Genomic DNA, 27,892 nt, shown 5'->3' on the forward strand with positions numbered 1-27,892 from the left:
AGAGGGTTGAGGAATGTGAGTTTGAGCAGAGCCGCAACAGAGGCAGAGGCTCGAAGGCAAGAGGAAGCAGAGCAAGTGCAGAAACTTTGCACGTGACGCACTGGTAAGAAGAAGAGAGATGAACTCCATGGGGGTAGCTGCCCTTGATGCCCTTCAGGCCCTTTAGAAATGTGGAAACAGGATCCAGTTCACCCAGCCCCTCCCCAGACAGAATCATCTGAAACAAATACTCACTAAGGGTCAGGGTTAGAACCTGTGACAATACAGACCTAAGTGAAACAAGAGGCAGGGAGTTCATTCCACACCCACTAGAATGTTCAGGCCCTCCTGCCTCCTTCCTAGTGACTGAGCCGCAGGGTGAGGTCAAATCCAACCACAATATTAAATGGTCTAGTGGGTCCCCACAAGATGGTAGTGCGTCCAGAGTAAAGGCAAGAAGGGGTTCAAAATACCATGGTCCTTTCCCTATTCATCATTACCTTTAAGCCTTACAAGGCCTAGCAGTCTAAGAATGTTTTTCACATGTGCTGACTCACTCCAGGCTGGACTCCGCTTCACACTAATTAAGAGAGTGACATCGGTCCACCCAAGTGGTACCACAAGAGCCTCTGATTATTAGCACATGTAGCAAGCCGGGTGGTAGAGGTCCAAGTTCAGCGTGGAAACTCAGAAAGTCACCACAAAGAATCTGAGTCGGCATCTGGGCTTGATGACTCCATTCCTCAGGGCGCATGGCAATTTGGCTTCCCATGGATCACCTGAGCAAGAACATAGGCCAGAGATGGACAGAAAGGACAAAAAAGAAAAGGAAAATGAAATAAGAGAAATGCCAAGAGGAAAGAGAATTCAACTGATTCTTTTGGATCCGACCCCAAAATAAATGGCAGTTCTTTTGGTATCGACAGGACTGATTCTCAACAACCAAGCATAAACCACTTTTTGTTTACACCAGTACACTATAAATAATTCACTTGACAGAATTCCTGTTCTCTGCAAAAGGGAGCACGTTTACAGCGAATCCTAAAATATAACTAAAACAGATGCTGCCCTCCTGTGGACTGAAGTGGTATTGCTAATTATCTTCTAAGGATTTTAAGTGAACTCCTGAGGATTACACTTTTGTTGACCCATCTGTACCTATAATTTAGTCTGTATTAATTCCTCAGAAATAATTTTTTTTCATAAATATATTTGTTAAAATGTTTCCAGATGATCCATTTAAATAAAATGTGTCCCTTCACAATGTTTTTCAAACCATGGATCATGAAATCAATTTTTGAAATTCATTTTGTGAGTCATGATAAACTTTTTTAAAGAGCTATAAAATGGAACAGAAAAGAATAAGTAGAAAATATTAGAAATGATTGAAAAGATCCTCAGCAAGACCAATGCACATTAAGAAATGGGCATTGTGAAGTGTAAGTGGTGCAAGATTCAAGTGATGGAACAATGTAACACATGCGTATCTTAGCTGTTGTTGTTTAGTCTCTAAGTCATGTCCCATTCTTTGCCACCTTATGAACTACAGACCACCAGGCTCCTCTGTCCAGGCAAGAATACTGGAGTAGGTTGCCATTTCCTCCTCCGTGGGATCTTCCCCACCCAGCGATGAACCCACCTCTCCTGCATAGCAGGCGGATTCTTAACCACTGAGCCACCAGGGAAGCCCATATCTTAGCCTCATATTTGCTGTATTTAGAAGTTTATCATGTAGCAAAGGAAGAGCTAGAAGCTAGCAAAATGAAATTCTTCCTACATGTATAGACATGTGAATTTCATGCTAAATAAGTTAACGTGTGAAAAGCTATATCTCTTTTTTCCTTGATTTTTAAACCTTTTGAACTTCTTCACTCATTTCTCTCACCCCACATCCCCCCATTCCCATTTCTGGTAACCACCAATCTCTTAAGAGCTTGGTTATTATTTTTTGATTCCATGTATAAAAGAACATACATTATTTCTCTCTTTCTCTGACTTATTTCACTTTACACAATAGCTTCCAGGTCTACCCATAATATATAATATTCTACTGGGTGTGGGTATTTCATTCATGATATACATATGTCACATTTTTTTATCCATTCATACTTCCATGGACACTTAGGTTTTTTCCATATCTTGGCTGTTGTAAATAATGCTGCAGTGAACATGGGAGTGCATATAACTTTTTGATTAGTATTTTCATTTTCTTAGGATAAATATCCAGAAGTTGAATTGTTGGATCATATGGTAGTTCTATTTGTAATATTTTGAGGAACTGCCATAAAAGTGAAATGTGTTAGTCATTCAGTCATGTCCATTTCTTTGAGATTCCATGGACTTTAGCCCACCAGGCTCCTTTGTCTATGGAATTCTCCAGGCAAGGATACTGGAATGGGTAGCCATCCCCTCCTCCAGGGGATATTCCCTACCCAGGGATTGGACCTGGGTGTCCAGCATTGCAGGCAGGTTCTTTACAGTCTGAGCCCCCAGAGGAACCAGCGTGCTGTTTCCCATATTGGCTGATATCCCCAGCAATAGTGCACAAGGGCTCCCTTTCAACACATCCTCACCAACGCTTATTTCTTGTCTTTTTGCTAGTAGCCATCCCAGCAGGTGTGAGATACCTCACTGTGGCTGTGATTTGCATTTCCCTGACAATTAGTGATGTTGAGCCAGCTTTCATGTAGCTGTTGGCCATCTGTATGTCTTCTATGGAAAAATGTCTATTCAGATATTCTACCCATTATTAAATCAGACTGTTCGGGGTTTTGCTATTGAGTTGTATGAGCTCTATATATTTTGAATATTAAGCCATTTATCAGATGAAAGTGAAAGTGTTAGTCAATCAGTCATGTCTGACTCTTTCTGATCCCACGGATTGTAGCCTGCCAGGGTTCTCTGTCTGTAGAATTTTCCAGGCAAGAATACTGGGAGCAGGTTGCCATTTCCTTCTCCAGGGGATCTTCCCAACCCAGGGATTGAACCTGGTCTCCTGCCTTGCAGACAGATTCTTTACTATCTGAGCCACCAGGGAAGCCCGTTTATCAGGCAATTTGAAAACATTTTCTCCCAGCCAGTAGGTTGCCTTTTTATTGATGGTTTCCTTTGATGTGCAGAAGTATTTTAGTTTGATCTAGTCCCACTGATTTATTTTTGTTTTTGTTAGTTTTCTTGTTGGATTTTAAAAATTCTTTGCCAAGATTGATGTCAAAGAGCTTGCTTCGTCTAGGAGTTTTATGATTTCAGATGTTATGTTCAAGTCTTTAATCCATCTTGAGTTAAGGTTAATTTTTGCACTTGGGTAAGATAGTGATCCTCTCATTGTTTTGCATGTAGCTCTCCAGTTTTCCCAAAACCACTTATTGAAGAAACTGTCCTTTCCCCCTTGTATGTTCTTAGCTTCTCTGTGGTAATGTATGTGGGTTTATTTCTGGGCTCTCTATTCTGTACCATTGACCTATGTATTGTCTTTATGTCATTGCCACACTGTTTTAATTGCTGTAGTTCTGTAATAGAGTTTAAAATCAAGGAGTGTGCTGTTTCCAGCTTTGCTCTTCTTGCTCAAGATTGCTTTGGCTATTCAGAGTTTTTCATGGTTCCATACAAATTTTGGAAGAGGAACTTAAGAGCCTCTTGATGAAGGTGAAAGAGGAGAGTGAAAAAGCTGCCTTAAAACTCAACATTCAAAATACTTAGATCATGGCATCCAGTCCCATCACTTCATGGCAAATAGATGGGGAAACAATAGAAGCTGTGACAGACTTTATTTTCTTGGGCTCCAAAATCACTGTGGATGGTGACTGCAGCCATGAATTAAAGATGCTTGCTCCTTAGAAGAAAAACTATGACCAACCTAGACAGCATATAAGAAAGCAAAGACATTACTTGCCAACAAAGATCTGTATAGTCAAAGCTATGATTTTTCAAGTAGTGATGTATGGATGTGAGTTGGACCATAAAGAAAGCTGAGTACCAAAGAGCTGATGCTTTTGAACTGTGGTACTGAAGAAGACTCTTGAGAGTTCCTTGGACTGCAAGGAGATCAAGCCAGTCAATCCTAAAGGAAATCAATCCTGAATATTCATTAGAAGGAGTGATGTTGAAATTGAAGCTCCAATACTCTGGCCACCTGATGTGAAGAGTCTACTCACTGGAAAAGACCCTGATGCTGGGAAAGATTGAAGGCAGGAGGAGAAGGGGACGACAGAGGGTGAGATGGTTGGATGTCATCACTGACTCAATGGACACGAGCAAGCTCCTGGAGATGGTGAAGGACAGGGAAGCCTGGCGTGCTGCAGTCCATGGGGTTGCAAAGAGTTGGACATGACTGAGCGACTGAACAACAACAATACAAATTTTGGGATTGTTTGTGCCATTTCTATAACAAATGCCACTGGAATTTTGATAGAGATTGCATTGAATCTATAGATTGTTTTGGATAGTATGGACATTTTAACAATATTAATTCTTCTAACCCATGAGCACAGAATATATTTCCATTCATTTGTGTCCTTTTCCATTTTTGTTCTTTAATGTCTTGCAGTTTCAGTGTACAGATATTTTACCTCCTTGGTTAATTTTATTCCTAGGTATTTTATTCTTTCTGATGCAATTGTAAATGGAATTTAAAAACATTTCTCTGACAGTTCATTATTAATGTATAGAAATGCAGCAGATTATTAAATATTGATTTTGCATCCTACAACAAATTTACTTATTCCAACAATTTTGGATGGCAACTTAAGGGTTTTCTATGTGTAATATCATGTCATCTGCAAATAATGACAGTTTTATTTCTTCCTCTCCAATTTGAATGCATTTTCTTTTTCTTGCCTAACTGCCATGGCTAGGGCTTCCAATACTTTGTTGAATAAAAGTGTTGAAAGTGGGCATCTTTGTCTTGTTCTTGATCTTAGAGGAAAAGCTTTCAGCTTTTCATCATTGAGTATGATGTTAGCTGCGGTCTTGTCATATATGGCTGTTATTATGTTGAGTATGTTTCCTTCATACCTGCTTTGTTGAAAAGTTTTTGTCATAAATGGATGTTGAATTTTGTCAAATATTTTCTCTGCATCTGTTGAAGTGATTATATGATTTTTACCCTTCATTTTGTTAGTGTAATATTTCACATTGATTTGCAGATGTTGAACCAGCCCAGCATCACTGGAATAAACCCTACTTGACCTGGATATATGATGCTTTTAATGCATTGTTGAATTCAACTTGCTAATTTTTTCCCAACCTTATGAGAAATAATTGACATATATCACTGAATAAGTTTAAGGCACAGAGCATGATGGTTTGATTTACATATATTGTGAATGATTACCGCAATAGATTGAGCTAACATCCATCTTCTTGTATAGATATAATGAAAAAAAGGGGGAAAAAAACTTCTCCTATGATCAGAACTCTTAAGATTTACTCTCTTAACGTATGTATCTGTGTCAATGTCAGTTGTAGTCATCGTGTTATACATTACATCCCTAGGATTTATTTACTTTAAAACTTACTTTTGTAACTTTGGACCAGCCTCCTCCAATTTCCCCTCCTGCACCCACACCCTTCACCTCTGATAACTGCAAGCCTGACCTATTTTCCTATGAGTTTGGTGTTTTGAGATCTTTTTTTTTTATTCCACACAGTAAAATCATACAGTATTTACCTTTCTCGAACTGACTTGTTCAATTTGCATAATGCCTTCAATGAGATTCATCAATGTTGTCACAAGTGGTGATAATTTCTCAATTTTATGGTTGAATTACATATATATGCACACACACACACACACATATATATATCACAACTTCTTTTTCCATTCATCCATCTATGGACACTCAGGTCATTTCCATGTATTGGCTACTATAAATAATGTTGCTATGAACATGGGGATACAGATATCTTCTCAAATTACTGTTTTTGTTTCTTTGGATATATTCCCAGAAGTGGAATTGCTGGATCATATGGGAGTTCTATTTATAATTTTTTAAGGCTCTTCCATAGTGTTTCCATAGTAGTTGTACCAATTTACAATCCCACCAACAATGCACAAGCATTACTTTCCCCCATATTCATGCTAGCATTTGTTGTCTTTTGTCTTATGATGGTCATTCTAACAAGTATGAGGTGATATTTCATTATGGTTTAATTTGCATTTCCCTAATGACTAAAGATGTTGAGATTCTCTTCATATACCTGTTTACCTTTTATCTATCATATTTGGAGAAAGGTCTGTTTGACTCTTTACTCATTTTTTAATTGGTTTATTTGATTTTTCTTGTTGTTATTGAGTTGTGTGAGTTCTTTATATATTTTTGATATTAACTCCCTGTCAGATATGTGGTTTGCAAATACATCTTTTCATTCTGTAGGATGTCCCTGCCAAAAATATTTAGAGTGTGTCTGCATTGCAGACACCAGCAAGAATCAAGAAGACTGAGTTTGCAGAACCCCAGACCATAGAGGGGAGGGTGGGGAAGAAATAGAATCTGAAAACAGGAAGATTATTTAAAAGATGACAGACAAAGCAGTTAATTCCTTAGGTCCTTACCTTCACTATATGAAATCAAGGGACTAACCATAGCCTACACTTTTAAGAGATAGGGTGTTTCCTTTTGGATAAAATGAATAATGATTCACCTCCAGGGCCACAAGACACAGAGGAAAGGGATGCTGAGAAGCTATCCTGAGGTCAGAGGACTCAAGAAGATTCAGCATCCTCCTCACACAATGGAGGACCTACCGTCAAGCTTACTTCCCCAAAGCAAGAGGTCAGAGGGTCCCTCTTTGGAGACACTAAACCACCCTAGAGCTCTGACACTTGGGAGTTATCCCAAGATCACAAAAAGCCACTGATGAAACATTCAGCATTCAAAGAATCCATCGATCAACAAGCCCCATAGACACATGCCTGTCTTTCCATCAGCTTAAGTGCCTCACTGCTAAGTATTGTCAGTCTCCACATGCCAGAGAAAGGCCGAAAGAAACAAAAAGAAGCTTTGAAGGAACTAAGAAAATAAAAGAAATGGAAGAAAATTTCAAACAACTCTATTACGTTTCTCAGAAAGGGAAAAGAACATACTGCTTCCATGAAAAAATAAAACAGAATACTATGAAAAAGGAATAACAGAACACTAAAAGGAGGTCATAGGAATTCAAAATAGCCTAAATAAAAAAATCAAAACTGTTTGAAACATATTAGAGCAGATCTCAGGAGAGAAATGCAAAAGGATGGATAATGGAAGAAGAAAGATAGGAAAAGTAGTAGTGTTAACAGCAGTTCTAAGAAAGGAGGACAGAAAAAGTACGGAGAAGCCGGGGAATTACAACACAGAAAATGGGCATGAATTTTGTAAAATAAAATTCATATTTTATGGCAAGGCCAAAAAAATACAAACTTAAAATTTTTCTCCGTCCTTTGGCTTCTTCTGTCCTCTCTACCGCACACTGTGTACCTTGCAGTTATGCATCAGCCATGGGCAGAAATACCTGCTCTGCCATAAAGCACAGAGTTCTCCTAGCACCCATAAGACAGCTCCTTAAAAGAGAACATTCCTTCTTGATCCTGCGAAGAGTCACTATGGCCCACCACTTTGTACCTGCAAATCTGGATTTTGTAACTGTCAGTAATACTTCATTTAAAGTACAGTCCTGCCACACACACACACACACACACACACACACACATTTAAAGAAGCTCCAGTTCTTGGAACTTGCCAAGATGGTGTTCTTGTATCATAATCCTCAGTTTGGCTCCAGTAAAATTTTCCATTTCTTTCTTAAATCAACTGAGTAATATTTTGTTGACAGTTTTCAGATTTCCAGGCCCCTTTGGGCACTATTCAAATACAATGAAACTGGAACACCAAAGGGTCAGAAAATAAAAGGGGAAATATAAAGGATGAGAAGAAGAACAGCATAGGATTTCTGAGTAATGACACTGGGCTCTAGAAGACAATAAAATGATGACAGCAAAATTCTAAATGTAAATGATTTTCAAGTTGGAATTCTATGTGACCTTAGCTACCTTAGTAGTAGCACCTTAACAAAAGCATTCTTAAACCTGATATGTCTTCAAAGCAATATATCTTCTGTTTACCCTTTTTCAAGGACACTATTGTTGTTTTTCAGTTGCTAAGTCATGTCCAACTCTGCCACCCCATGGACTGCAGCATGCCAGGCTTTCCTGTCCTTCACTATCCCCTGAAGTTTGCTCAAACTCATGTCTATTGAGTCAGTGATACCATCCAACCATCTCATTCTCTGTCACCCCCTTCTCCTGCCCTCAATCTTGGGTTGACCCAAAAGTTCATTCAGGTCTTTCTGTAACATCTCTGAAAAATCCGAACGAACTTTTGGGCCAACCAAATACTAATAAGTGTGCTCCATGAAAATGCAGGAATAAACTGAGAGTGATCTGGTGTTAGGAAACACGAGATCCAATCCAGGAGAGAAGCCAAGGGAACTCAGCTGTGTAACAACAGACTCGGGTAACAACAGAACTGAGGAGGCTCCAGAGGAATGTCCTCAAGGAAAATAAAGAAAAATTGGCATTGATGGATCACTGATATTTTTGACTATCAGAGCTGTGTGGAATACAGAGCAGTTGTTTAAATGAAATGGTGATTGCATAACACAGGGAACTCTGCTCTATGTTAATGTGACACCCTGGCTGGGAGGGGAGTTTGGGGGAGAATGGATACAGGAATACGCCTGACTGAGACCCTTTGCTGTCCACTTGAACCTACTAGTATCACAACATTGTTAATCAGCCATTCAGTTCAGTCCAGTTCAGTTCAGTTGCTCAGTCGTGTCCGACTCTTTGCGACCCCATGAATCGCAGCACGCCAGGCCTCCCTGTCCATCACCAACTCCCGGACATTACTCAAACTCATGTCCATTGAGTCGGTGATGCCATCCAGCCATCTCATCCTCTGTCGTCCCCTTCTCCTCCTGCCCCCAAGCCCTCCCAGCATCAGGGTCTTTTCCAATGAGTCAACTCTTCGCACAAGGTGGCCAAAGTTTTGGAGTTTCAGCTTCAGCATCAGTCCTTCCAATGAACACCCAGGACTGATCTCTTTTAGGATGGACTGGTTGGATCTCCTTGCAGTCCAAGGGACTCTGAAGAGTCTCCTCCAACACCACAGTTCAGCTATACTCTAATACAAAATAAAAAGTCTAAAATAAAGACATGAAATAGTCGTTGTCTCCTGGAAAATATAGCATACGAAGTCAATATTGCTGAGAGTAAAATCTTGTTTAATTATATTGGGGAAATGGAGGGAAGATGTGAAAGGACGCGGGCAGCCTTGAGCAGAGCTCACCAATGTTCCCAAATCTCTTCTGCTTCCTGGACACAGAAGATGACGTTTCCTACTGCCTGTGCAGCCAGAGAGGCAGCTCTGGGTACATGCAGCGGAGACGGCCCACGTCCCTCTCGGTCTGGAGTACTCGGGGCTTGGCCTCTGACTCTGAATCCTCTCTCCCTGCTCTGATGAGCCCTGCCGCTCCCTGTTGAGAAAGTCCTGTTATTGGAAGGGGCAGCATGACCACCGTGTAGCAAAGCCTCCTCTGATTCCATTGGACCCCAGGCAGCGGTCCCCAACCTTTCTGGCACCCGGGACCAGTTTCGTGAAAGACAATTTCTCCACAGAACTGGGCAAAGGGGATGGTCTGGGGATGATTCAAGCACATCATATTTATTGTGCACTTTATTTCTCTCATTATTATTATTATTATTATTATATCAGCTCCATTTCAGATCATCAGGCATTAGATCCTGAAGGTTGGGGGCACCTGCCCTAGAGCACACAAGAGAAATGGCTGTTTTTAGCCTGAAATGTGGAGATTCTTTGTTACTGCAAGATAATCCACATCAGGGGTTACGAAAACTTTTCTGTAAAGGGTTACAAAGGGAACATTTTAGGCGTTGCAGGCCATGCATGGTCTCTGTCACATATGCTCTACACAATTCTATAAAAGTGTTAAAGTCACCATTAGCTTGTATGAAGATTGCGGGAAGATGTGCTGTGGGCTGGGATCAGTAGTTTTCAGACCCTGATCCAGCAGTGTGCACTGACCGCCAGCCACTTGTGTCTTTTTTTCTTTTTGTAAATTAATTTATTTTAATTAGAAGCTAATTACTTTACAATATTGTAGTGGTTTTTGCCATACACTGATATGAATCAGCCATGGGTGTACATGTGTTCCCCATCCTGAACCCCCCTCCCACATCCCTCCCCATCACATCCCTCAGGGTCATCCCAGTGCACCAGCCCTGAGCACCCTGTCTCATGCATTGAACCCGGACTAGCAATCTAGTTCACATATGATACTATACATGTTTCAATGCTATTCTCTCAAAGCATCCCACCCTCGCCTTCTCCCAGAGTCCAAAAGGCTGTTCTTTACATCTGTGTCTCTTTTGCTGTCTCGCATATAGGGTCATCGTTACCATCTTTCTAAATTCCATATATATGTGTTAATATACTGTATTGGTGTTTTTCTTTCTGACTTACTTCACTCTGTATAATAGGCTCCAGTTTCTTTGAAGCTTGGGAAGGCAAAGCTTTGTCACACAACATAGCAGATGGGGAGATCTGGGGACTTAACACCCTTTGACTACTGCGGGCTGCTGAACAAACATCTCAGCTCTGAACGGGAGACCCTCTGGGGCGTGTTCACTCTTTCCCAGAGTATAGTTACGGGCTTCAGTTTTGGCAGGTGGCCAAATAAACCCCCTTGAGTGCCCCCTTTCCTGGCTCTCCCCTGACTCCCACTCACCTGCGGCACACCCCACACCTCCCAGTTAAACTGCTGACCACTGTCTCAGAATCTGACTCTGTAGGTATTTTTCATTCACTCAGTCATGTCTGACTCTGCGACCCCACAGACTGGAGCACACCAGGCTTCCCTGTCCTTCCCCCTTTCCCGGAGTTCGCTCAAACTAATGTCCACCAAGTTGGTGATACCATCTAACCATGGCATCCTCTGTCATTCCCTTCTCCTCATGCCTTCCAACTTTCCCAGCATCAGGGGCTTTTCCAATGAGTCGGCTCTTTGCATAAGGTGGCCAACGTATTAGAGCTTCAGCTTCAGCATCCGTCCTTCCAGTGAATGTTCAGAGTCTATTGCCTCTGGGGAAAGTCAGATGAATAGATCTGTCCTTAGTAGCCCAGCTACTAGTGCAGGAATGCAGCCCTTCTGTGTCACTGACTTAACTGCCAAGCAGTGAGAGATGAGGAAAATGACATCAGAGTGAGAAAAGTGGTCACCTGGGTCATGCCCTTGTCATAGCAACACACCTGTGCTAGCTTCTCATCCGGGAGGCTGCAGAGAACGGACCACAGCCCCCACTCACCTCTCATCATTGGACACAACGTTCACAGAAATGGCTCTGCCAAGCCCATGTATTAAATTGGCTTAGCTCTGGTTTAAGTCTTTTCTGGTAAGGGACCAAGCCCTGCCTGTCTTACCTTCTTCACGTCTCCCATGTCTTTCTCTTCCTTATCCACTGTCCGCCGGGCAAGTACGGTCATCTCTGTGGCGGACGTGGATGCGGTGGTCTGATGGGGGTGGCTCCCTCCACTGCAGAGGACAGCTGAAACCCTCATCCCTCAGACTTTCTTGCAAGGATTCCAGATGCAGCTGAGGGTCCACTGGTCAGATGCTCTTGCAAACGTGTAATTACCCTGGGCATGTGCATGCTCTGTCGTGTCTGACTCTTTATTTTTGTTCAGTCACTAAGTCGTGTCTGACTCTTTTCGACACCATGGACTATAGACCTCCAGGCTCCTCTGTCCATAGAATTTTCCAAGCAAGAAATACCGGAGTGGGTTGCCATTTCCTACTCTAGGAGGGATCTTCCCAACCCAGTGATCTAACACACCTCTTGTGTCTCCTGGGTTGGCAGATGGACTCTTTACCAAACATCTGACGTTCTCTGGGCAAACATGGAGGCACTGGCTTTATTCCATGGCAACATTAGCAGGAGTCCCTTATCTGATCAGCACTTTCATGGGTGGGATATATGGGCGCATGGTCCATCTGCTTTTTGTTGCTAAAGATCTGGAGGGCACGGTGATGAAGCCTGGATCCAGCGTGTCCTGGCCCCTGGACCAGAGCATGGGTGGTGCATTAGTGGAGCTAAGGATTCCGGGGCAGATTCCGATTCCATCTGCCCCATCTCTGGTACCGTTAGCCCGTCTCCTGGTCTGCGATGTGGGGTGAGAAGCAGTTCTCAGTGGCCCACCTGTCTTTCCAGTGATCTTATAAGCATTCATTTCCTCCATCAAATTCCTTCTGCTTCAAAACAGCTAGTCTGTGGCCCCTGCACTGAGCCCAGGCTGACGCTGTCTTAGACAGCACTCTTGCCTTCCTGGCTTCTCTCGGCAAGGATTGGCTCCCTTTTGTACTCTGCATGGGTTCCAAGTCCCCCTAAATTAGCCCCTGCCCACACCTTCAGCTGAGTCTCTTCCAGTGCTCCGCTGCACACAGCAGGCTGCTAAATGGAATAGCTCACCAGATTCACCAAGCATTTTAGCATCTGTTCTTGGCACATGCCATTTCCCTGCTCATGTACTGCCCCCTCCACAAGGAATGACCACCCCACTTTGTGCTCACTTCCACACTTGGCTCTCTGTAGTCCTTTCTCCATGTAAAATGAATTTTAACTTCGTATTTGTGCAAGTTACTTTTTGGTTAAAAGCCAGGATTCACATCTGAGCTCTGACACCCAATAGCCCTGTGACAATTGTTTAACTTCTCTAATAGGTAATAGAGAGACACACAGCATATGAGCTCATGTATATGGGGACTCTAAACAGGAACAACAAAAATGAGCTCCTAAATACAGAGAACAAACTGCTGGTTCCCAGAGGCAGGGGGTGGAGAGTAGGTAAAAATGGGTGAAGAGGGTCAAAAGATATCCATTTCCAGGCATAAAATAAATCCTAGGGATGTAGAAAAACAAAATAAAGTGGGGATGCTAATAGTATTTAGAGGCTTCCCCGGTGGCTCAGCAGTAGAGAATCCACCTGCAAAGCAGGAGATGTGAGAGACTTATGGTTCAATCCCTGGGTCAGGAAGATCCCCTGGAAGAGGAAATGGCAATCCACTCCAGTATTCTTGCCTGGGAAATCCCATGGACAGAAGAGCCTGGAGGGCTACTGTCCATGAGGTTGAAACAGTCATATACAACTGAGTATATGACTGAACATGCAGACACACTCAATAGTATTTACATCAGTGGGTGTTTTAACTGTGCTTTCTTAGATTTGTTATGTCTATTTGGCATCCGTTCATCACAGGGTCAAACTATCAACCAACTGTTGACCTCTCTCCTGAGTGGGCAGACTGGCTGCTCCAAGGCTGGGTCCCCAACCCCTTCTTATATCCAGTTCTCACACACCAAACCATTACTCCCCCGTCCTCATCAAACCAGGGCCAAGTACTAGGCAACTAGAAACACGCAATAGCAACCTCCCCTCGCCACCCCCCCACCCCCCACCCCTGGAACTATTCAGATCAGCCAGTTCTAGACTGTTTACTCTGCCTTGCTGTTCTTTCTTGCAGAGACCCCAGCTAGAGACTCCAGCCTAGACTTCTGCCTCTGCATGCTGTGACCTGCCCCTTCCTCTCCGGAAATGTGAGTCATAAAAGTCTTCTTTCAGTGGATCAACCTCCTGAAGTCATCACTCAGTCATTTCCACAGATTAAAATCGCACAGGTATAATTTTAGAACAATCAAACTGTGTGAAGATTAAATTAGGAGAAAACTTCTAAAGAGCTTCATGGAGTGCCTGGCAAATAGGAAGAGAAATATGAGTGTTAGTGTTACTATTAATAAGTAGCTTCCCATTGAACTTGGAGTAAAATTCAAAGCCCTTCCTTACTTGAGGTTCCACCAGCTCATGCCCCAGCTCATGCTCTCTCCAGCCAGGGCTGGCTTTGCGGGCCTGGGATCTGTGCAGTGGCGCGTAGCCTGGTGCTCAGAAGGGCCCCGTGGCTGGTTTAATGCTGGACTGCGGCCATCCTGTAATTGTTTTCACACTGTTCATTGTGAACTGGGCCCGCAAAGCACAGAGCCAGCTGGGCCACTAAGGTCCAGCCCCACCAACGTTTTTTTGGCCCTGTATACACTCCAAATTTTTCATCTTTACCAGAAATAACCTTCCCGTTTGCCTTCATTTGATGAATTCATATGCATCCCCGGCTTAAATCTCTTCTCAGAAAGGCCTTTCTGGAGCATCCTCCCCACTCCTCCCATCCCGTTACTCTGTATCTTAGCTCCTTGCTTGTTCCTTTGTAGGAAAGACATGGTATTTGTTAGATTTGAATTTGTCTCTTACTAGAATCAAGAATGGCACTTTCACGAAGGTAGAGACCACGACTGACTTGTTGGCTGGGGTACCCTGGGAGCCTCTTAGAACAAAACCTGACAGCCTCAGGGATTTGTTGGCTGAGTGAACGCAGAACCTGCTTTAAGACCAAATTGCTGACCTTACAGAGCTGATCATTCCCTTGGTCTGGTCACCACTCTTTCTCTAAATATATATTTTATCATACAGTGTTGCATTGCTTACATGACTAAGTCTGATTTCTCTGAATTTTAGGGAGTCCCCAAAATCTAAATATTGTCTCTTCTCCCTAGTCTCTGGCTGAAACATGAATTTCACATACAATTTAAGGATTAGATGTAAGGTGATTTGGGGGGTCCTTTTGTTACCTAGGAGGATGATAAAGGTAAATTATTATTTGATAGGCTTAGAGCACAAATTGTCATTTTGGTGGTTAACCACTAAAAGAAGAGCAAAGGAGGATAAGGGTATAATTTACAAATGAATAAGAGACAAAAGTAGAATGAAAAAATGATCTAAAGGAAGACAAAAACGGGGGAGAAGGAATAGATGTAACAAACGAGACTCATAAGAAGGTGATAGATTTCTATCTAAATGTCAGTAATATTTTATATACAATGGCTTAAACGATCAAGTTCAAGGACAAAGACTTTCATTATAGGTTTTTTTTTTTTCATTATAGGTTTTAAAAAATACCGAACTGCATGCTGTTTAACCTAATAATAAAAGTTTGAAAGCAAAGGTTTAAAAATATATATCATACAAACACTAAAAGAAATATGTAGCTATTTAAAATCTGAAAAACAGATTTTTAAGACATTAAAAAAAAAGATAAAGAAGACTAGTTCAAGGATAACAGGTTCACTTTGCCAGGAAGATGAAAGATACTAAATATGTACTCACCAAATCATGTGGCGTAAGAAGACATACAGCAAAATCTGACAGAACTATAAAGAGTATATAGATAATCCACCGATAAAGTAAGAGGTTTAATCATGCTTTTGGAAGTAGAAAAAACACAACATCAGATTTTAAAAACATGACTTGACTGGACTCCAGGCCCCAGTGACTTTACCACTAAGATTTATCATATACGTAAGGGAGAAATAACTCCAATATTAAATAAATCCTCCCAGCTACAAAAACACAAAGTACTCCCCAATTCATTTTATGAGACTAACACCATCTTCATTCCAAAACCTAATAGGGACAGTTTGAGAAAGAAAAAGTACAGAACAATTTTATTCCAAAAATTGGACAAAACATTTCTAAATATTAGTAAATCAAATTAATCTATTTAAAAAAAGAATAATGCATTGTGACCAAGTTGGATTTATCTCAATAATTCAAGGTTGATTCAACATTAGAAAAATCCATCATAAAGTCATCATATTAATAGATTAAATGAGATAATCAAAAAGCCAATGCTTTGTGACAACCTAGAGGGGTGGGATGGGGAGGGGTGGAAGGGAGGTTTAAAAGGAAGAGGATGTGTGTATCCCTGTGGAGATTCATGGTGTTATATAGCAAAAATCATTACAATATTGTAAACTAATTATCCTCCAATTAAAAATAAATTTTCAAAAAATGAGAATCACATTTTAAGAGATGCAGGAAGTTTGTTAAAATTCACATTCTTTTATGGTAAACAGCTCTTAGCAAATTTGAAACCTAGTGATAAAACCACAAAGCTTTTCAATTAGCAGAAAGATTGATATCTGTTATCATTTGTATGTAATACTTCATTGAAGATCATAGGCAAGATATAGGATAGGAAAGAAAGAAATCTAATATTCATACATTTGACTGTGTATATGAAGAGTCTAAATATAAACTAACATAACTTACATACATTTAAGGTGGTTGAATAAAACATTTGAAACCAACCATTAGGAATGAAGTTTTTAAAATATCGTTAAGTATAACATCACATACCTAGAAATTAATCTCGCAAAATGCATTTCAGTCCTCCGGGGAGACGCTGCACATTTTTATTGAGAGAGATTAAAGAATACCTCAGTCCATAAAAGAAGAGGTAGACCATATTGAGGATTTTAAAATTCAATATGTAAACAGTCAATTTCCAACATATTGAATTATAATTTCAATGCAATCCCATCAAAATTCCAACAGCATGTTTTTCTGGCTAGTTTATTTAAAAATACATATGGAAATGCAAAGGAACAAGAATATCCGTGACACTCTTGAAGGAAAAAACTACTCTAGTTAGCAAAACATAAAAGTATAAGGCTGTTTTGTGCTTAGTCGCTCAGTCGTGTCTGACTCTTTGCGGCCCCACTGACTGTAGCCCACCAGGCTCCTCTGTCCATGGGATTCTCCAGGCAAGAACACTGGAGTGTGTTCCATTTCCTTCTCCAGGGGATGTTCCCAACCCAGCGATGGAACCTGTGTGTCTTGCACTGGCAGGCAGATTCTTTACCACAGAGCCACGACGGAAGCCTGTTATGTGGCAACAGCTAACTAGTCCAGATGTCAGCTGGGCTAGATTGGCTGAGTTCCACTCAGCACCACAGTTCCCTTCTGTGCTGGAGAACTGAGCTTCTCGGGACCCCTTTCCCTGTGTGAGTTCTGGTTTATTACCCAGCGTGAGGACTGCACGCGAGATACAGGGTGTCCGTGAGCTCAACCAGAGAACCATGGTTTTCAAACCTTCCCCACCCACAGCTTCCTCATCTCTTTTGGAGGAACTCCACCTTCTAGTGGCCAGCCCAAACACCTGGAGTTTTCCTTTCAGTTTCTAACAGTACATCCAATCCACAAAAAAATCCTGATAGCTACAGTTTTAAAAGGTAGCCTGAATCTGACCATTTTATCTCCTCCACTGCTATCCTGCTGGCCTAGCTCCTCATCATCTCTCTTGCCTAGACTGAACAGTTCATCCTTATGCATCTCCATTTCTTAGTCTGCTCCCACCAAATATGAGTGATACTTTAAAAAAGTCAAATCATGAACGCTGCCGCTCAAAACCATGAACAGCTCCCATTCCAGAGCAGAGTCAAAGCCTCGTTGTGGCCCACATGCCCTCCACAGGCCTTTCCCTGTCTCCTTTCTGACCTCATGTCTCCCACGTCCCTCGCGTTCCTTCTGCCTGCAGCCACACTGGCCTCTCTGCTCTTCCTCAGACATCCCAGAGAGATGTACACTGTCCTAAGCCTTCGCCTAGGCGGCTTCCTCCTTTCCAGCAGCTCTTCCCAAAGGTGGCTCTTCAAACCACCTAGAGGGCTGAGTCAATAGGTCTGGGATGAGCTTAAAGATCTGCATTTCTAGTAAGTTTCCAAGAAATGCTGATTCTAATGCTGCTAATGTGAGGACCACGTTTTGAGAAGCTCTACCCTAGGACCTCTATTGATGTAATACATTAAATTCTCCTCTATGCATCTAGAATAAATGTTCTATACCACCCTAGGGAGAATTGTGAAAATGACCACCAACATCATTTTGTGTTCAGTAGAATTCCAGGTGAAAGAGGCTGTGAAATAGCTTTAGGGCTGACCCTCCATCTCTAAGTCTTTGTTCAGGTGTCAACTTCTTAGTGAGATTCACCCAGATGACCCCACTTAATAGTGTGATCTCTCCCCATCTCCATTCTCTCAACTCCCCTTATGTTCAGCTCCTTTTCCTTTTTTGCCATAGCACTGAAGACCTAACGTATTGCAATTTACTGACTTGTACGTGGTTTAGTATCTCTCTCCTAACTGGAATGTAAATTCCAAGGTGCAGGGATCTTTGGTTTTTACTGCAAGGGCTGAACAGACTTTTTTGAATATAAATGAAATATTTGATTTGCAAATGAGTTGAATTCTTTCATCTTCTCAGTAGAATATAAACTCATTTTTTATTAAATGTACTGACTTGACTATGTATGTTCATAGGAAGAGCACAGTAGTGGTAAAAACAGACTTCTGAGATCAGATACACCTGGATTCAAAAGTCAGCTTCAATGTTTTTCTCCATGGAACTATGTAGGAAGGCACACTTTTTAAAAATAAAAATCTCAAATAACTTCAGAAAAACTCTATTTTAAAACTTCGCATTAAAACCTTTACCTAACTTTTCCATTGCACCTTTTGGCAAAAAGTTTTCCAATATATAGCGAATAAAGTGTAGACTAATAACACCTTGCTGTTTTACTGACACTGAGAAAGTACCTCAAGTTCAACCCCCATAAAATACTGGCATCTCCACTGACAGTATTCATCCAGGAATGGGTTTCTGCTTCTTTGGGTTCTAGTGACCTTCCTACGTGGGACCCAAACCCCACTACAAAACTAAAATCTCACATCTCTTATCCCAAGCATTTGAAAGAGTTGTTTACAAATGTGAATACTCTGCCTACCCACTTTAGGTCTGACCGACCTGTACAAGAGCATCGCAACTTCCACAATTGCGGTGAAACGTAGGTGTGGGGTTGGTATCATTTATGCTGCACATTCATGCATGACCTGATATTGCCGAAATAGTCTTTATTTCTGAACATTCCAAAACAGCGGTGTACACAGTAACAAATATTAAGTCATATCCCATAAGAAAGCATACATTAGTGCAAATGGATTTTGTAAAAGGTCTATCAAAAAGATTTATTTGCTTTAAAATGCATTCATTTCCAGAAGCATTGTTAATAAAACGTTACAGTTTCATCCTCTGTAAAAGTATTGAAAATCAATTGTGGTACAGTAGCAAACATTGCAGGTATTAAGTGCAATGAGCTTGTGATGCCATTATAAATATGAAAGCCAGGAATGACAATAAATTAACAATGAAAACAACAAGACCCATTTCACGCTGCTGTCTGGCTGTCTCCTTGCAATGCTTCAGCTTACATTGTGCTCATTCAACAGAAAATTATGTCTCAATTGTGTGATGGATTTTTGCTGATATATCCCTAGAGCTAAAAAAATAGTACCTTACCACAAAAATATTTTTATGGCACAAAATTTAAGTTGTTCCATAGTGGTTCACATAGGTGTAAAAAGAAATAGGCACAAAAAATAAAATTCCTGTAAACTATAAAAAAGTAAATTTCAAAGCATATGTTATATAACCTAGTTGTAATTATGCAATGTATTAAAATACAGAATATGTAATGGGAAGATGTTTAGAACACGTAAGTAAACTGAACAGGTTAAAAAAAAACAACAACAAAAACCTCAGATGGCAAAGAAAGCATTATGGATACATCTCAATTCTCTCAAAAAGGATTCAGGTACATTATCAGTTCTACAAAAACTTCCTAGCTCTAAGTCTCACAATACTGCAACCGTGGATCTGTGAACATTGCAGTATCTCAGGCAAATATTTAAGTGCAATAATTAGTCTCTGGTGACTGGTCCATTGAAAAACAATGCAGTAGATGTGTTAAAATGCAGAAGGGAAAGAATATCCTGACACCCACTGTTACCCAGCCAGCTGGGTAACCTGACCCTCATTTCCAGCTCTTTCCCGCTCCTCAAGGGTACAGAAAACTGCATCAGTAGCAACCATCTCTCCAGTTTCCATCCCTCAGCGTGCTGAGTGAAGACAGAGGTTTTGGAGGCTGAAGGAAACTGTGAAGGGATTAAAAAAGGAAACGGCTTGTAAGTAAGCCCACCAGTCCCGTCCCTCTCTCTGATCTCCCCGCCCCCGCCCCAGCAGTGACAGCCTGCTGGCACTTTCCCATATGTGCCCTGTGGTTCTGGCCGTCAACATGCCCATCTGCAGGAAAACCCAGTTCTCAGCACGTTGCCACGAGTGTTGTGTGTGCACAGGCAGATGTGCAACCTAAGTGGAAAATGACCAATATCCTAAAGTGTAGTAAGAGCATTTTAAAATCAGAGAAAGATAAACATGATAGAAAAATGGCCTGAAAATATCAGTGGTTGCTTCACTGAAAATGTCTTCATGTAATTCTATTTGTATTCAATCTTACAAATAATCAAGAGATTTGCCTATTATGTTGGCAGCGAATTTTTAAAAAGCGTTAAAACCAATGTTTGCCTAAGTTTGGGGAACCAGACCCTCTATCTGGCAATGACAGCCTTTCCAGATTAGTTTGAAGACAGACATCCAAGGACAAATGTACTGTCCACAGTTAACATATATGCATCAAACAATGTGATTCTATTCAGTCATGAATGAAACACAGCCCTGCACTGAACTAACCACACACAAAAGTGATCTCTATCTGGATAGTAAGATTATTTACTTTTGTTTTGCAAAAGTTTCTGAATTTGCTTTTGATCTGAGCACCTATTATGCATCAGAAAATACAAACTATACATACCTAATGCATAAACAAAGAAAAATTTCTTGTTCCCACATCCTTTGCAAACTGTCATCATGGCTTCCCCTCCCTCTCCTCCTTCAAATACTAATTTCTCGTAAGAGTTGTATGTATTTACCGCCTCCATTGCTGCATCATCTAATCTGTCAACTCACTTTTATGGAATTGTTTTTAACCATAAAACACTCCAGCAGACCCACTTCAGAAAGGCCATAACATGACCGTGAGCTCATTGAACATGTGCCCGGCAAGCAATGTGGAATTCAAAAAATTCTACCTGGAACATACCAAAGTTCCCAACATAAGCTAATAAAGCCCCAACTAAATATCACTAAGATGTTTTTTAAATCATGACCATGGGAGGAGGGTGTGTTGTGTACATGCCTAACATCATTTGTGCCCATTCTGATTAAAACAAAAAAAGACTGAAAAATATTGAATCCAGGGGCAGAAGGTCACGAGTCAGGCCAGAAGGGGCAGAGGACCCGACCAGGGTTAGACAGAGGGAACGTCAGGGTGGTACCTGGAGCGGCTTCTAACTGCAGATGACGAACGGGGCTACAAGGAAGAACGGACCAAGGCTCTCACCTTCTGACAGGCTGTGCAATTTTGCTTCGAGGCAGGTTACTCCCATTTATTGCCAGTGAAGGTCTTGGAAGAGCGCTGCGGCCCATGATGCCGGAAGCTGCAGCTTTGGTGGGGGTGGGGATCCCCGTGTTGGAGTATAGCTGTAAGCTGCTGGCTAAGGGCGCGTTACTGCTGCCCTGGACGGTTGGGCTCACGTAGGCCGTGGCTTTAAGAGGCTGCCGCGCTGACGCTGGGAAATGTCCCACGCTGTGGATCCTGTGCTGGAGCTGTCCTGGGGACGGAACTAGGAGGACAAAGAACATGTGCACGTTTACCTCTGTCTGCACGTGTCGTGTTCAAAGACGCTGATGCTGTCTGAAAGGGTTTTAAACGTCCATATAAAAGTATCTACATACTGGGCCTAGTTTCTTCTGAAACACAATATACATAAAGTGTTATCGTTTAGCAGCTAAATTGTGCTAATCCAATTCTGCAACCCCATGGACTGTAGCACGCCAGGCTAAAGGCACCCACATGTTAAGCCTAGAGTGAAATTGTGACATGAACAGACTCATGTAACCATATCCACATCAAGACAGCAAACGCTGCCGGAGCTTCAGCAGCTTCTCCCATGTCCTCTCCCAGTCAACACGCCCCCCAAGTGACTGTTACTTTCACTTTTATCACCACAGATTTGTTATTCCTATTTTGAACTTCGTGTAAATGGAATTACAGAGTATGTTCTCTTCCTTGACTGGCTTCCTTGACTCAACATTATGTTTTTGAGATTTATCCATATATTTGCATTGCTGTGTGGTATTCCATGGGATGTATGTTAAAATCCACTCTCCTGATGATGCAAAGCTTGATTACTTCTAAGTCTGGGGTTTTATGAACATTCTTGAATATGCGTTGGCATTCAGATGTATTGTAAGTACATTCCAAATTTATAACTATTAGGATAAATGAAGTTAGCAAAGCTGATGAACAGAACATCAAAACAGAAAAAAATCAGTTGCATTTCTAAGTTATCAGTGAACTAAAATTTGAAAAAAATACTACTTATAAAAGCATTTTAAGATAAAATAGTTAGGAATAAACTGAACTATAACTGTATTAAACCTCTACACAGGAAGCTACAAAACTTTGACAGATAAGATCTAAGTAAATGGAATATTCCATGTTAGTGAATTAGAAAACTAATATTGTTAAGATACCAATTCTAAAATTTATCTACAGATTAAATGAAAGTTCAAAAAGTGTATCATTTAAAATGAAACTCCAGAAGAGTTATTTCAGGAAGGCAGGCCTATTAGTCACATTAACTCTCCTACACACAAGATAGATAACTACATTGAGTTTAAAAAGAAATAATAGAAACTAGTCAAGATTAATAGACACAATCCTAATTTTACAAATGAGAAAGCAAGGATCAGAAAGGATAGTTTCCCATAAACTTATGACTTAGACAAGACCCAGACTCAAGCTGTTGACTGCAAACCTAGTGTCTTCCCTCTGTATCATGCTGTCTCTCCACTTTCTCTGCTCACTTTGTTCACTCCAGAAGGCACACCAGTCCAGAACTAGCTCTTCATGATACACAGACATGATGTTTATATACATGCACAATGTTTATATACACTCGTGATATACAAAGGATATTCGCTTAGGGATGAAAGTCAATGAGAACAGAGTCCTGAGATCTGAAACAAGTTCATGACTAACCTCCTCTTACACAGTAGCACTCAAGTTCGTTTGTTTTTCTCTCATTGTTATGCTTGAGTTATACACAATGATTTTTCTATTTTCTTCATTTCTTTATGTTTATTAATTGCAATTCTTCTATAAAGGAGAATTTCCCCTCTACTCCATTTATTTATTCAACTAAGTATGAACCTATGATTATTTATTTTAATCTATGGGTTATAATCTTTTAATATAATCATTTATTCTGTGGCTCAATCTGTTGCAAGTTTGGTCTCTGGTAGTTTCATCAAGTTGTTTCCTATATCCTTTTGACATGCTCTCATCATTTTTTCAGGACTTCCATCAAGACTTTCCATTGTTTGTAGGGTATGTCCTATTTTGGGTTACGTACATTTTTCTGGCACTCAGACTGTGCTACTGATCCGCAATGAATGAAGAGTTCACAAAAACTCCTAATCGTTACCCTGTTTGCTACTGTCACTACTGTATTTTCCCCTTCTCTGTTGATACTGTTGACTTTTATACTCAAGCACAGAACTTTTCTCTCAGTTAAATTTCATCATGATGTGTTTGGCCATCTGTCCTAACCTCCTGACAGAAAACTAGAAAGCAGTCCTCCGTTCCCCACCATTAGCTCCTAGCTATCTTCTGTGTCTTTACACAAGCCTTTAATTCAAATGTTAACAGATGAAGCCCTAAGATCCAGCCCTACAGCATTCATTTATACATTCGCTCAAACAGCTCCTGAGAGCTCAATGTGCCCAGCAGCAAGTCAGGTGCTGGGGACAGAAAGTCAGAGGAACCACGGTCCACGCCCAGGGCGAGCCAGTAAGCTAGGATGGAAGACAGACGCGGCAGTAAGTGTGACAGTGAACGGCACAGGCGGCAACCACAATCCTGACCCACCCTCAGCACGTGCTGGAGGCAGCCGGGGTCTCTCAGGGGCTCCACGGGGTCTGCTGGGTGCAACCTGAAGACGTCTGGTTGGCGGCACCTGGCCACACACTTGGCCTGCAGGTCTGGGCGTATCAATACTGGGCCTGTGGCCTTGAAGCTGCCTCCCAGCGGTCAGTCTTGGACTTAGCCCCAACTACCCACACAGGCAGCATGAGTGGGGGGCGGGGAACCTGGGGCCACGACATCCCCACACGAAGTGAGGACACAAAAATGCTAGATTGTACTCTCACCACGCTGCTCGTCACTGGTAAAACATACAGACAATGAAAGACTGCGGGCAAACTGCAATGAAGCAGGTGAACCCTACTCTTCAGCCGCACGGAAACAGAACTTCATTTGCCCCAGGAAAGCTACGGACTGACGCAAAACAAGACCACAGTAGGAGCTGGACAGAACAGCTGTGCTCTCCTCCGAGTAAACACATCAAGCGCATAGCTAGAAAGAGGCAGGACTGCACAGGGAACATTTCTGTATGATGAGCAGAGAGATCACCTTTCAGGGCTTTTACTTCCATCCTTAGGTATAAAGGCTAACATATAATTTGCTAATTATTAATTGGTAACATATGCACTGGTGAAAATACTACTTAATGGTGAAATACAAAATAAAAGTCACAAGGAGAAAAGTTTCCTGTAGTGTTCAGAGAAAGAAAGAAAAATGAAATAGTAAGGTATGTTCCAAATGGTGTTACAACTAATTAAGAAATACCAAAAAAACTGTCATACTTACTACAAGACTGTATTCTTGAAATTCCATTTGCAGCTCCATGCAAGCTTGAGTCAAAACTCTGACTATTCCGCACGGTGACTGGAGAACTCCCGTTGCTACTAACAGTGGTTGTACTTGGCATCCGAGCTAGGTTAGGCATACTTCTTCGGAGCTTGTCTAGAAAAGTATTTTACTGTGTTAAAAAAAGAATCGCTACTTTTATGCTGATTAAGACATTAGATTTTAAAAGTAAATACAAAGAGAAATCATATTTTGTTCAATGACAAACAGATTATCATGTGTGTTATGAACTCTAAGAAGCTAACTGATTACCCCTCGTATAGGGAGACACTTAATATCTTCAAAAAGGCTCCACCAAACAGTTAATGGAAAGCATCTGTTCTATAAAAGAGGGAGGGATTAGTTAGTCAATTAGCTGTCTGTTCTTAGATAAAATTATATTGAAATGAGGTTAGACAATAATCTTATAGCCATTAACATAAAAAAACCTAGAAATTGTTACATGTTAGTTAAAAAAAAAAACAAAACACCTAGAGGTGTCAAACCAACGATTACTGAAACTTTTGCTAGAGCATCAAAAAGGAAGAAATTCTTAAAATTCTAACTTGAGATGTTTTGAGATAGCCACTCATCACATCAACATGATCACATTAACTTCTGCCAAGTTTTAAGGGTCATGAGTATGCCACCAAACCTTCAGAGACTTCAAACACTTCCCCTTCTTCTTCTTGCTGAATACACCTTCTACCGCTAAGAGGCAGCAGAGAGTAAGCCACGCACAGACCTTGATGAATTTTAATTCAGCCACGAAGCAACTTGGCATGGATGCACACACAAGGCTGTACCTCTACAAAGTAGACAGTTTTCTCTTAATTAACACCATGCCCGCCAAACTAACGTATATGTATTGGGTCATTCAAGCTCAGAAAACAGATATATTTGAATACTAAGCAAAAACCCATTCAAGGACAAACCTGATTCCTTTTTCTCCCCTTCACACACACACAGCTCCATCCACATCACTTAGATCCCTGAAGTCACCTAATCTAAAAAGGGGTGTAATCTTCCAAGTTTCCCCTCCCTTCCTCCTCAGCTCCAAGTCCTGTCAATTCTGCCTCGTAGGTAGTTACCACATCTCCCTCTACCTCCCGAGCAGAGACCTCAGTATGTGTCACCCACACTTTCACAAAATCCTCTTAACGGGTTTCTGTGCACCGTCTGTTCCTCTCCCCACCTTCCATACAGCTGGTGACTTCCAGCCGCTTCCTAAAACCCTCCGATCACGCCCCTTCCTCTGAAAGCCCAAGCTCCTGGGCTGAGCAAAGGCCCTTCCAAGGTGTGGTCCCTGCAGACCTCTCCACCCTCACCTCCTGCCCCTGCCTCACAGCCTGCTCACCAACCAGAGTGAACCACGGAGCTTCCAAATACTTCACACGTTCCTGCATCCGTAAGCATGCTGGTCCTTCCTCTTGGACACCATTCCTCACTTTGTGGAATGAATGAATGAATGCATATTTATGCTATACAGTGGGCTTCCCTTATGGGTCAGCTGGTAAAGAATGTGCCTGCAATGTGGGAGACCTGGGTTCGATCCCTGGGTTGTGAAGACCCCCTGGAGAAGGGAACGGCTACCCATTCCCCATTCTGAGCTGGAAAATTCCATGGACTGTATAGTGCGTGGGGTCACAAAGGGTCAGACACGACTGAGCAATTTTCACTCACTCATGGTATACAGTGTGTTAGGCAGGTGAGTTTCCAATTCTCAGTGGGATTATAGTCTAGACCATTGTTCCTCAATCTTTCCTTCTATTATCCATCTTTAGGGATCCATTAAGGAATAAAGGCAGCAGCCAGTTACCCACCAAACATCTAAATCTAGCCTTCCCGTCAATACAGGTCCTCAGGCTAACACCACCATGTCGCTGATCACCCTCCTCCCCCGCCAAATCCTAAAAATTACAGTCAGCAAATGTCCTGTAAGATTTCATCGTTTATCGCACCTAGCAAACTATTCCAAATACAGCAGTCTCTCCCTTCCTTATCAGCAGGTGATACGTTTCAAGACCCTCGGGAACGCCCGAATCCATCAACAGTATTAATACATAGTACTGAACTTTATAAAGCTTCCCTGCTGGCTCAGATGGTAAAGTGTATGCCTGCAGTGCAGGAGACCCAGATTCGATCCCTGGGTTGGGAAGATCCCCTGGAGAAGGGAATGGCAACCCACTCCAGTATTGCCTGGAGGAGCCCATGGACGGAGGAGTCTGGCGGGCTACAGTCATGGAGTCGCAGAGAGTCAGACAGGACTGAGTGACTAACACATACAGTGAGCATTATATATAGGACGTTCTTCCCACACAGGGATGCCAGGCAGGCAGCATACAGAGCCTGGATACGCCTGACAAAGGCTGACTCGTGTCCCAGCTGGGACACAGCAGCAAGGCACAAGACTGCCTCACAGTACTCAGGACAACGCCCACTTTAAAACTTACAACTGTGTATGTCTGGAATTTTCCATTTAACATTTTCAGACTGCAGATGACCATGGGCAGCCGAAGTCACAGGTAAGGAGGGACTACTGTGTGCTCCTTTTAATCCCAGGAGCCCCAGAAATATTCCAAGGACTTTGAAGAGCCCTCCCTTTTGAACCCAGGCAGTGTAGGAGCTATGGAAACAGTTAAGTATTAACACACATTTCTGTTTTATTTTTAATTAAATTGGATCAGTAATATAACAATTATTTTCTTCCATCTATATTATTTTAATAATTTAGAAAAATAATTGATAGATTTGTTTTCAAGTTACAACTCTCATTCTACAGTTTTGTTTAAATAATACTGTGGTAGCAAATGAAGGTTCAGATATCTGAGCCATATCAGTAAAAGTTAAAAAAAAAAGTGGAGATGAGGATACAGCCTTTACTTTTTGGCACTTTAAACTTTTTCAGCAATTTTTGTTTCAGGCGAAACAGTCATCATTTCATTGATTCCTTATAACAAACTTAGGTTAAAGGATTACATGTTAAATGAAGGAGAACGTATACCAGATGACTTGATGTCCAATTATATCTGAGTTTTCTAAGAAAGGGATGTTACTTGTCTGCATTTAGAATGAAAACTCAGAGACATGGGAAGACGGGGAAAGGTGTAAGTGGTAAGCCAGGCTGGCAACTCAGCATCTACCAGCCTTCAGAGCTGTGTGCTCAGCCATCAAGCTGATTAGCCAGAAGTTCAATCCAGAGAACTGCTGTTATCTTCCATTTCCTTTGCATGTGGAGACCAGCCCTTTGAGAGAAACAAAACTACCACAGTCA

The 27,892-nt window shown here is 41.6% G+C and overlaps 1 protein-coding gene across 2 annotated transcripts in view; it reads right to left on the reverse strand.

Moving 5' to 3' along the window:
- Positions 1–18,806: 18,806 nt before the first annotated feature.
- Positions 18,807–27,892, reverse strand: part of SLAIN1 (SLAIN motif family member 1) — a 53,988-nt gene continuing 44,902 nt past the window's right edge. For both annotated transcript variants that reach the window (XM_043478169.1, XM_043478167.1), the window contains 3 exons: positions 24,580–24,735; positions 21,208–21,490; positions 18,807–19,903 (listed from right to left, as the gene is read on the reverse strand). In XM_043478169.1, the coding sequence (XP_043334104.1) occupies positions 19,828–19,903; positions 21,208–21,490; positions 24,580–24,735 (515 nt within the window). In that variant the 3' untranslated portion in view covers positions 18,807–19,827. The remainder of the gene's footprint in view (positions 19,904–21,207; positions 21,491–24,579; positions 24,736–27,892) is intronic.

The sequence above is a fragment of the Cervus canadensis genome, chromosome 9 (assembly GCF_019320065.1).
Source record: "Cervus canadensis isolate Bull #8, Minnesota chromosome 9, ASM1932006v1, whole genome shotgun sequence".
In the NCBI taxonomy this organism is placed as follows: Eukaryota; Metazoa; Chordata; class Mammalia; order Artiodactyla; family Cervidae; genus Cervus; species Cervus canadensis.